The 12,325-nt window shown below is 49.1% G+C and overlaps 1 protein-coding gene across 1 annotated transcript; it reads right to left on the reverse strand.

The window, feature by feature from the left end:
• Positions 1-334: 334 nt before the first annotated feature.
• LOC138638408 (integrase/recombinase xerD homolog) lies at positions 335-1,168 on the reverse strand. The gene has a single exon (XM_069727704.1). The coding sequence runs from the start codon at positions 1,166-1,168 to the stop codon at positions 335-337; it is 834 nt and encodes a 277-aa protein (XP_069583805.1).
• Between the last annotated feature and the right edge of the window lie 11,157 nt (positions 1,169-12,325).

The raw sequence follows: 12,325 nt of genomic DNA on the forward strand, positions 1-12,325 counted from the left end.
CTTAAAGGGACACTGTCACCTGAATTTGGAGGGAACAATCTTCAGCCATGGAGGCGGGGTTTTGGGGGTTTTTGATTCACCCTTTCCTTACCCGCTGGCTGCATGCTGGCTGCAATATTGGATTGAAGTTCATTCTCTGTCCTCCATAGTACACACCTGCGCAAGGCAAGATTGCCTTGTGCAGGCATGTACTACGGAGGACTGAGAATGAACTTCAATCCAATATTGCAGCCAGCATGCAGCCAGCGGGTAAGGAAAGGGTGAATCAAAAACCCCAAAACCCCGCCTCCATGGCTGAAGATTGTTCCCTCCAAATTCAGGTGACAGTGTCCCTTTAAGGTCTAACATAACTCTTATAACGCCCCGACTCCCATCTCCGTTGCACCACTTCCGGTGCTAAACCTCCCAAGGCCGCCTCAGTCGCGGCCCCAATACGGAAGGAGTGAGAGGCAAAACGAGAAGCATCCAGTCCCATCTCCCCCAGCGCCCGTCTAAGCACCGCCACGAACTGAAACTTGGACAAAAAGGACCCATTTTCGTGACATAACAAAGGTCCATCCTTAGACGGCTGAAAACAACTAAAAGCCTCCCAGCAACTAATGGGACACATGAGTGAACCCACAACAGTGCCTAACACCACACGTTTACCTCTACCCTCCTGGTCCGTCTTCGACTTACGCAACCAAAATTGTAAACCACTTTCGGTAAGCACCACGTCCCTAGCCAAAAGCCCCCCTTGCGCGTACGTGTTAGGCGACACAATCTCACTCACCCGCAGCGCACCAAAAAATGCCAGGGAAAATGCCAAGCGGAAAAGAGCCACCTCAAAGTCAGATGTGCAAATCTCACTGAGCTTCACACCTACCCGTTCCAGCAGGCTAAAGGAAATCGGGCGCCTCAGATCGCCCTTTCCCGCCTTCCTTCTAAAACTCTTCACCGCCTGCCTTACTACAAACAACTTCGTCAAATCCCGTAAACCTCTAAGCTGAAAACCAAAAGCCAAAGCCGACCGAACCCTCTCAACCTTTGACGCCGACCACCCTTCATCGGCACCGCGTCTCAACCACAACAACAGGGCCCCCACATAATCATCACCCACGTTACCCACTCCACAAGACACCAACCAGGACTCCCAATCACACCACACCGACCGGTATGCTGCCCACATGCTGGGTGCCAAAGACGCCTGAATCAAAGGTCCTGCAGCCCGGATACCACGCTCCAGAGTTCCTGCGGGCAGTCCCGACCCGTCTCCTCCGACTCCAGAGCCAAAGCACGGAAACGCTCCCACTGAAACCGAGACAAAGAGTCAGCAATGGAGTTCTCAACACCGGGCACATGAGTCGCCGAAACATACGCATTAATAGACATGCAGAACAACACCAACTGACGCAAAACCCGAATAACCGGGGGGGACGATGCCGTCAAACTGTTGATAACACAAACGACTGCCATGTTATCACAATTAAACCGTACCCTGCGATTGCGCAAATCATCCTTCCACAGATAAACAGCAACCAAAATAGGAAAAATTTCCAACAAAGTCACGTTTTTAACCAGCCCGGAACCAAACCAGTCGTCCGGCCACCTGGAAGCACACCACCGACCACCAAAAAAGGCACCAAAACCAATCCCACCCGATGCATCCGTGAACAAATCCAAGTCAAAATTGCCCACCACTTCCTCCATCAGAAGTGATCGGCCGTTGTACCATGCCAAAAAACTATCCCACACTTCCAAATCGGCTTTGTGCTCGCTAGATAAGCGCATTAAATGATGGGGGGCCTTCACCCCTGCTGTAGCACCCGCGAGCCTCCGAGAAAACACCCTTCCCATTGGGATAATTCTGCACGCAAAGTTCAATTTGCCAAGAAGAGACTGAACTTCCCGCAAAGGCAACTTCTTTAAGCGACGCGCTCGAGCCACCTCGCTTTTCAAACCGACCACCTTCGCCTCGGATAACTGAAATTCCTATGCGACCGTATCAATGACAATGCCCAGAAATGAAATACACATACTGGGCCCTTCGGTTTTCCCTGGCGCCAGCAGAACACCGAACCGCTCGGCCACCCAAATCACTGTCTGTAAAGCTATTTCACAACAACCAGATTGAGCAGGCCCGATGCACAAAAAATCATCCAAATAGTGGATGATGTAGTCCAAACCAGACACATCTCGAACAACCCACTCCAGAAACGAACTGAAAGCCTCAAAATATGCGCAAGACAAAGAACAGCCCATCGGCAAACATCTGTCAACATAAAACCCTTGGTCCCAATAACAACCAACAGTCTAATGCTATCCGGGTGGACAGGAAGTAACCGGAAAGCCGACTCAATATCGGTCTTAGCCAATAATGCGCCCTTGCCGCAGCTACGTACCAAACGTGTAGCCTCATCAAAAGACGTATAAACCACGGAGCAAAGCTCCGGATCTATTCCGTCATTCACAGACCGCCCCTTAGGGTAAGACAAATGATGAATTAGCCTAAACTTGTTAGGCTCCTTCTTCGGAACCACACCCAACGGGGAAATAACCAAATCCTCAAGGGGTGGAGCGGGGAAAGGGCCGGACATCCTACCCAACGCCACTTCCTTGCTCAACTTTTCCGACACCACCGCCGCGTGCAACACTGCCGATTTCAAATTCCTTACAACTTGCGGGATACTAAAAGTAGGGGCAGGTATCCGAAAACCATCCCGAAAACCCAAAAACAACAGCTCCGCTTTTGGCCTATCCGGAAACCTATTTAGAAAGGGGGCCATCGCGTCCAACCTCACTGGCGTCACCCCCTTTTGAATTGCCATCAGGCTTAGCCTTTTTCTTGAAGCACTTCGCGGCCCCATGGGAGGATCCACTGCAATGTGAGCACGCGTGCTTGAACTAACAGGTGGCCCCAAATTTGCACTGGCCGTCGTTAAACTGCCAGCACAGGCCGTGCTTCTGGCTCGCTTGGCCAGACTGACTACCCGATCCTGAACTGCCTTGCGCCGCGGTCTGGCCGGCATTTCCGGCCCCCCCTTGAAAGGAATGACCAAACTTTGTGGGCGCCATCACTCGCAACTACAAACCAATGTCCTGATCCCACCGGATCACCGGACGAACGACCTTCCGCTGACTAATCTGTTCATCGTACCGGAGCCTGGCCCCTGTACGCCCTGTACGCCTCGCCTATCGAATCCATGTAACAGAAGAGTGCCGAACAATTCTCTGGCGCCTTCTTACCCACTACGCTCGCCAGAATTGCAAACGCTTGCAACCAGTTCACAAAAGTCTGCGGAATAAGGCGCCACCTCCGTTTTTCCTCATCCTCTTTCTTACTGTCCTCTTTTTTGCTCTTATCTAAATTGAACTTTTCTAAAGGAAGAAGCGAAAAAATTTCCACGTACTCATCTTTCCAGATCTTCTCCCTTACTTCCTTTTTCAAATGGGCCCCAAGCGGCCCCTCAAAACAGACATAAACCTCACCCCGCGCTTTGTCGTCCAAACGAATCCCGCCTTCCTTCTCCTTTTCAGTCTGCACCGACACCGACACCGGGACACTTGAACTGCTGGGCGCCGATACACCCTCCCCAGATGCCCCGAAACCCAAATCGGTAGAACCGACCCACGCAGCCGAGGACGACACCGACCTAACGCCGCCCAATCGCGCGAGCAACTCCCGGACGCTGGACAATAACTCACCTACCCCCTCGCTCCCTGAAACCGACCGAATCCCCACCTGCTCCCCCATAGCCCCTACCCCATTTGCCTGACTAACCCCCACCACCGGGGAAAACGATCGTGCTGGTAACAAAACAGACATGGAATCTTGCTCACCAAGCTGCAGGGGAACTGAAGTCCCCCCAGCCGCAGACGTCCTCCTCGTCCTGCTGTCCTTGGCTCCTGGTCCGCTCCGTGAAACCCCGCGAGGCTGCGTCTCACCGCGTGATGACGAACGTGAGGATGCGGCCCCGTCCCGGCCTGACGCTGGAGATCCAGATGCGGCCCGGTGGGAAGGACTACCCGGCACAGGCCCACCGTACATTCCAGGCCCTGGGGACGCCCGGCCACGACTCCCTCTGGATCCATCTGGTAATCCGGCTGACGATCCCTGTGTGCTGGACGGGCCCGGCCCCCCAGGGGAAGAAGCGGCGCTGCCGGCCGCTGCAGTACAGGCTCTCCCTCGCTGTCTCGGTGCAGAAGAAGGAGCAGGTCGCCCAGCAGAAGCTGCACCACGGCGCCCCCCCGTGACGTCACCGGCAGTTGGAGCTCCAGCGCGCGAAGGCCCCGCCCCCTGTGATGAGGAAGCAGGCCTCTCCACCGCCGCAGGCCCCATCGCAGCATTTGGATTCCTCCCGGACCGGGCCCTACTGGGGCGTTTACCGGCGGGCACTCGGTCCGGAGGGTCCCTGGAGGGGCTCCTTCACCGACGCTGGGGCTGGATAGGATCGGGGGACAGCCGTTGTGGAGGTCGCACGCGCCGGGAGCGCCGCTCACTGCTGGCCGCCGCCTGCAAGACTCCGCTGCTGCTACCGCTGCCGCTACCCAGTATACCGGCCACCTGGGCCTCTAACCAGCCAGGAGGCTGGCTCTCCGCTGCCGCCCGCAGCTGCTGCAGCACACAGTCGATTCCGGACATGGCGCCGCTATCTTCCTGAGGCTTCAGAGCGGGAACTGGTAAGCCCCACCCCACCCTTTCCTTATAAACCCCTGCCTCATGCATAACACCCCCCCTCCCATAATTAACCCCTTCCCCTCCTATCTCTCCCTCCCAAACCCCTGTCATGACGGCCTGCACATACGCCGTCTGCGGGGGGGAGGGGACGGCTCGCTCCGGCCTGCTCTATAACAGCATAGAAGACCCACTGTTTAATAATGGCCCTTTAAGAATATTTAATGCCACCTGATGCCCCTCTAAAAATAGGCTTTGTGACTTTAACCCCTTTCTGCCATTGGACGTACTATTCCATCCCTGTGGGTTGGGCCCTAATTCCCAAGGACGGAATAATATGTCCAGAGCGATCAGTTGCGCTCACGGGGGGAGCGCGGCCGACCACGGGCGGGTGTCAGCTGACTATCGCAGCTGACATCTGGCACTATGTGCCAGGAGCAGTCACGGACCGCCCCCGGCACATTAACCCCTTCCCGACCTTTGACGCCACGTAGGCGTCATGAAAGTCGGTGCCAATCCAACCCATGACGCCTATGTGGCGTCATGGAAAGATCACGTCCCTGCAGATCGGGTGAAAGGGTTAACTCCCATTTCACACCAATCTGCAGGGACAGGGGGAGTGGTAGTTTAGCCTAGGGGGGGGGTGGCTTCACCCCCCGTGGCTACGATCGCTCTGATTGGCTGTTGAAAGTGAAACTGCCAATCAGAGCGATTTGTAATATTTCACCTATTAAAACTGGTGAAATATTACAATCCAGCCATGGCCGATGCTCCAATATCATCGGCCATGGCTGGAAACACTGATGTGCCCCCACCCCACCGATCGCCCCCCTCAGTCCTCCGATCAGTCCTATGCACCACTCCGTCCTGTGCTCCGCTCCCCCCGTGCTCTTGTCCACTCCCCCCGTGCTCCAATCACCCCCCCGTGCTCCGATCCAACCGCCCTGCACTCCGATCCACCCCCCCGTGCTCTGATCCACCTCCCCTTGCTCCGATCCTCCCCCGTGCTCCAATCCACCCCCACCCGTGCTCCGATCCACCCCCCTCCGCGCTCTGATCCATCCCCCCATGCTCCGATTCCCCCTGTGCTCCCCCCCACCCCATCATACTTACCGATCCTCCCGGGGTCCGTCCGTCTTCTTCATGGGTGCCGCCATATTCCAAAATGGCGAGCGCATACGCAGTGCGCCCGCCGAATCTAAAAAAAATAGTAAATGACGCCCCCCCCCCCCTTTGTCACCCCCCCATAGGTAGGGACAATAATAAAATAAAGAATTTTTTTTTTTTTCCACTAAGGTTAGAATAGGGTTAGGGTTAGGGTTAGGGTTTCGGTATGTGCACACGTATTCTGGTCCTCTGCGGATTTTTCCGCTGAGGATTTGATAAATCCGCAGTGCTAAACCGCTGCGGATTTATGGCGGATTTACCGCGGTTTTTCTGCGCATTTCACTGCAGTTTTACAACTGCGATTTTCTATTGGAGCAGTTGTAAAACCGCTGCGGAATCCGCAGAAAGAAGTGACATGCTGCGTAATGTATAACGCTGCGTTTCCGTGCAGTTTTTCTGCAGCATGTGTACAGCGATTTTTGTTTCCCATAGGTTTACATTGAACTGTAAACTCATGGGAGTGTTAGGCTATGTGCACACGGTGCGGATTTGGCTGTGGATCCGCAGTGGATTGGCCGCTGCGGATTCGCAGCAGTGTTCCATCAGGTTTACAGTACCATGTAAACCTATGGAAAACCAAATCCGCTGTGCCCATGGTGCGTAAAATACAGCGCAGAAACGCTGCGTTGTATTTTCCGCAGCATGTCAATTCTTTGTGCGGATTCCGCAGCGTTTTACACCTGTTCCTCAACAGGAATCCGCAGGTGAAATCCGCACAAAAAACATTGGAAATCCACGGTAAATCCGCAGGTAAAACGCAGTGCCTTTTACCCGCGGATTTTTCAAAAATGATGCTGAAAAATCTCACACGAATCCGCAACGTGGGCACATAGCCTTAGGGTTAGGGTTGGAATTAGGGTTGTGGTTAGGGTTGTGATTAGGGTTATGGCTACAGTTGGGATTAGGGTTAGGGGTGTGGGGGCTTAGTGTTGGAGGTAGAATTGAGGGGTTTCCACTGTTTAGGCACATCAGGGGTCTCCAAACGCAACATGGCGCCACCATTGATTCCAGCCAATCTTGTATTCAAAAAGTCAAATGGTGCTCCCTCACTTCCGAGCCCCGACGTGTGCCCAAACAGTGGTTTACCCCCACATATGGGGTATCAGTGTACTCAGGACAAACTGCGCAACAATTACTGGGGTCCAATTTCTCCTGTTACCCTTGTGAAAATAAAAAAATGCTTGCTAAAACATAATTTTTGAGGAAAGAAAAATGATTTTTTTATTTTCACGGCTCTGCGTTGTAAACGTCTGTGAAGCACTTGGGGGTTCAATGTTACCGATAAAAACGTCAACTCATCCCGCAAAAAACAAGACCTCACAATTATAGCTCTCAAAATGTGGTAACACAAAAAATATTTTTTGCAATAAAAAGCGTCTTTCAGTGTGTGATGGCTGCCAATCATAAAAATCCGCTAAAAAACCCGCTATAAAAGTAAATCAAACCCCCCTTCATCACCCCTTTAGTTAGGGAAAAATAAAAAAATTAAAAAAATGTATTTATTTCCATTTTCCCATTAGGGTTAGGGCTAGGGTTAGGGTTAGGGCTAGGGTTAGGGTTAGGGCTAGGGTTCGGTCTAGGGTTAGGGCTAGGGTTAGAGCTAGGGTAAGGGTTTGGGTTGGGGCTAGGGTTAAGGCTACAATTAGGGTTGGGGCTAAAGTTAGGGTTAGGGTTGGGGCTAAAGTCAGGGTTAGGGTTTGGATTACATTTACGGTTGGGAATAGGGTTGGGACTATGGTTAGGGGTGTGTCAGCGTTAGGGGTGTGGTTAGGGTTACCGTTGGGAATAGGGTTGGGGGTGTGTTTGAATTAGGGTTTCAGTTATAATTGGGGGTTTCCACTGTTTAGGCACATCAGGGGCTCTCCAAACGCGACATGGCGTCCGATCTCATTTCCAGCCATTTCTGCGTTGAAAAAGTAAAACAGTGCTCCTTCCCTTCCGAGCTCTCCCGTGTGCCCAAACAGGGGTTTACCCCAACATATGGTGTATCAGCGTACTCAGGACAAATAGGACAACAACTTTTGGGGTCCAATTTCTCCTGTTACCCTTGGGAAAATACAAAACTGGGGGCTAAAAAATAATTTTTGTGGAAAAAAAAAAGATTTTTTATTTTCACGGCTCTGCATTATAAACTGTAGTGAAACACTTGGGGGTTCAAAGTTCTCACAAAACATCTAGATAAGTTCCTTTGGGGGGTCTAGTTTCCAATATGGGGTCACTTGTGTGGGGCTTCTACTGTTTAGGTACATTAGGGGCTCTGCAACGCAATGTGATGCCTGCAGACCAATCCATTTAAGTCTGCATTACAAATGACGCTCCTTCCTTTCCGAGCTCTGCCATGCGCTCAAACGGTGGTTCCCCCCACATATGGAGTATCAGCGTACTCAGGACAAACTGGACAACAACTTATGGGGTCCAATTTCAACTGTTACCCTTGGAAAAATACAAAACTGGGGGCTAAAATATTATTTTTGTGGAAAAAAAAGGATTTTTTATTTTCACGGCTCTGGGCTATAAACTGTAGTGAAACACTTGCGGGTTCAAAGTCCTCACAAAACATCTAGATAAGTTCCTTGGTGGGGCCTAGTTTCCAATATGGGGTCACTTGTGGGGGGTTTCTACTGTTTAGGTACATTAGGGGCTCTGCAAACGCAATGTGACGCCTGCAGACCATTCCATCTAAGTCTGCATTCCAAATGGCGCTCCTTCCTTTCCGAGCCCTCCCATGCGCCCAAACGGTGGTTCCCCCCACATATGGGGTTACAGCATACTCAGGACAAATTGGACAACAACTTTTGGGGTCAATTTCTCCTGTTACCCTTGGGAAAATACAAAACTGGGGGCTAAAAAATAATTTTTGTGGAAAAAAATAATTTTTATTTTCACGGAATTGCTTTATAAACTGTAGTGAAACACTTGGGGGTTCAAAGCTCTCACATCACATCTATGTGAGTTCCTTAGGGGGTCTACTTTCCAAAATGGTGTCACTTGTGGGGGGTTTCAATGTTTAGGCACATCAGTGGCTCTCTAAGCGCAACATGGCGTCCTATCTCAATTCCAGTAAATTTTGCATTGAAAATACATCTGGCGCTCCTTCCCTTCCGAGCTCAGCCATGCGGCCAAACAGTGGTTTACCCCCACATATGAGGTATCAGCGTACTCAGGACAAATTGTACAACAAATTTTGGGGTCTAATTTCTTCTCTCACCCTTGAGAAAATAAAAAACTGGGGGCAAAAAGGTCATTTTTGTGAAAAAATATGATTTTTTATTTTTATGGCTCTGCATTATAAACTTCTGTGAATCAATTAATGGGTCAAAGTGTTCACCACACATCTAGATAAGTTCTTTAGGGGGTCTACTTTCCAAAATAGTGTCACTTGTGGGAGGTTTTAATGTTTAGGCACATCAGGGGCTCTCCAAACGCAACATGGCGTCCCATCTCGATTCCAGTCAATTTTGCATTAAAAAGTCAAATGGCGCTCCTTTGCTTCCGAGCTCTGCCATGCGCCCAAACAGTGGTTTACCCCCACATATGGGGTATCGGCATACTCACGACAAATTGTACAACAACTTTTGGGGTCATTTTCTCCCGTTACCCTTGGTAAAAAAAAACAAATTGGAGCTGAAGTATATTTTTTGTGAAAAAAAGTTAAATGTTCATTTTTATTTAAACATTCCAAAAATTCTTGTGAAACACCTGAAGGGTTAATAAACTTCTTAAATGTGGTTTTGAGCACCTTGAGGGGTGCAGTTTTTAGAATGGTGTCACACTTGGTTATTTTCTATCATATAGGCCCCTCAAAATGACTTCAAATGAGATGTGGTCCCTAAAAAAAATGGTGTTGTAAAAATGAGAAATTGCTGGTCAACTTTTAACCCTTATAACTCCCTAACACAAGAAAAATTTTGGTTCCAAAATTGTGCCGATGTAAAGTAGACATGTGGGAAATGTTACTTATTAAGTATTTTGTGTGACATATTTCTGTGATTTAATTGCATAAAAATTCATATTTGGAAAATTGCGAAATTTTCAAAATTTTTGCCAAATTTCCATTTTTTTCACAAATAAATGCAGGTAATATCAAATAAAGTTTACCACTATCATGAAGTACAATATGTCATGAGAAATCAATGTCAGAATCACTGGGATCCGTTGAAGCGTTCCAGAGTTATAACCTCATAAAGGGACAGTGGTCAGAATTGTAAAAATTGGCCCGGTCATTAACGTGCAAACCACCCTTGGGGGTAAAGGGGTTAAGAGTCCCTCCTTCAGAAATGAAAAATGATGGGTCTCCTTATGTGTCACACACCACATGACCAGCTAGGTTTGTTAAATGTTACAATGACATTTCCCAGTGAATGCATTTGTATTGGTTGAAAGCAATGTTAAAGTTAAAAAATGCATCAAAAACGCTACGTGTGAACACAGCCAAAGTGATGGAGGAACATTTATTTCTGGGGTTAATTATTTTGCTTTATATACAAGTCAGACTGCATCGACCCAATAATAACTGCCAGAACACCCTCCAACCCACTACCAATATGTATAAGAAATAATACAACTAACACCAATTGATGGGTGAAGGTCGGTCACAGCTTTATTAACTTATTTAACTTGAACTATTAGAAAGGCACTTTAATTAAAAACTGTGCTCGCCACGAAATGCCCTGTTGCATATTCACAGGCAAGTCAGCCGATGAGCCGTACCCATGTGTCCTTTCTTTCTTTACCACCATGGAGGATCATGTGTTCTCACACATGATTCCACCCCCCACCCATCAACAGCAATGCCCGTTCGATGCCGTCTTTTAATCCAGTTAGGAAAATATCAAGCCCGATACCTGTTAGATGTTCACCACCTGGCCTTAACAAAGCAACATTATCCCCTTCGAGTTGTTTGTGCCTTACAATCACACCAAATCTTTCCCTTACAAACTTTGATATTCAGGCGTTGATTGTCCTCCGGTTCCGTTCAACGGCCAAACCATCTCTAGCTCTTTGTCAAATAGCCCGAGGCACAATTTCGAACCAAACCAGGATGAGTTCTTGAAAGAAACTGCGCAAGCGTGCTATATCTGACCTCATCATGGTCATCAATTCCGCTAATTTGTAAAAGTAAAGGTCATTCCCACCCACATTCAAAACCAGAATTATAGGACCCCTGGCATCTCTTGCAATGTCTATTATTTCAGGAAATACTTGCGGCCACTGTTATCCTCTAATACCACGCCACATAAAGTTCACGCCTCTAAATCCTAAATTCCTCCCTCCTGGACGATACTCGGCTTGTTGACCTGCCCAAAAAATGTAGTAATGACCCAACAACCAAACTGTTGAACTGCTGGAACCTGTGGATAAAAGTAACAGCATTGATTTAACAAATCCAGCCTGATATATCTAGAAAAACATGCTCAACGCCATCGGCCTATCCTCTGTACTTCAGAATCAAGTAAACCCACTTTAGCGGCTTCTGTGGCTGCACCTATACGAAATGATAGTGCCCCGTAATCCTTTGCTGATAACCCTGCAGCTGCTAAACATTTACAGAATATGGCTTGAAACTGGTACCTCGTTAGAGGTAAACCGTCTAAGTGTGTCAAGAAAAACTTCCTGCCATGCCTAACTGCTAAATAGGCTTTGATTAATCTAATAGGACAAGCTGCACCTTCTGAAGGATGTATCAGCAACCAAGTACCCCTGCCTGATGGATCTGTTTTTGATTCGCGAATGCGAAGAGTTGAGCGACTAATCAGGGGGCATTGCAGTGGAGGACAACTGGAATGAGAGGCTGACACAGAGAGTAGGCCCAAATCAGTAAGTAGTCGAAATGCAGTTCAAAATTGGCAACAGTAGTAAACAGGCGGCACAGCTTTGTTCAGTGGAGGAGAACAGCAAGGAGTGGCAGACACCGATAGTAGGCCCCAACCCAACTAGTAGGCCAAATGCAGTCTAACATTAACAACTACTTAACGAGCGCCTGAAAACGGAATTTCAGGACAGGAAACCAGGAGAACAGCAAGGAGCGGCAGACACCGATAGTAGGCCCCAAACCAACTAGTACGCCAAATGCAGTTGTTCCGTTTAACCACAATTTAATGAGAGCCTGAAGATAGAAGTTCAGGAAAGGCAACCTGGAGAACACCTTGGAGTGGAACACACCATCTCGCTACACCCCATACCCAATTTGTAGGTCTAATGCAGCGTAGTTTCCAACAACTACTAAACGAGAGCATGATGATTGAAGCATTGGCGAGGAAACCTGGGGAACACCTTGGAGTGGAACACACCATCTCTCTACACCCCATACCCAATTTGTAGGCCTAATGCAGCGTAGTTTCCAACAACTACTAAACGAGAGCATGATGATCGAAGCATTGGCGAGGAAACCTGGGGAACACCTTGGAGTGGAACACACCATCTCTCTACAGTGGAACACACCATCTCTCTACACCCCATACCCAATTTGTAGGCCTAATGCAGCGTAGTTTCCAACAACTACTA

This window comes from Ranitomeya imitator, chromosome 1, assembly GCF_032444005.1.
Source record: "Ranitomeya imitator isolate aRanImi1 chromosome 1, aRanImi1.pri, whole genome shotgun sequence".
NCBI lineage: Eukaryota > Metazoa > Chordata > Amphibia > Anura > Dendrobatidae > Ranitomeya > Ranitomeya imitator.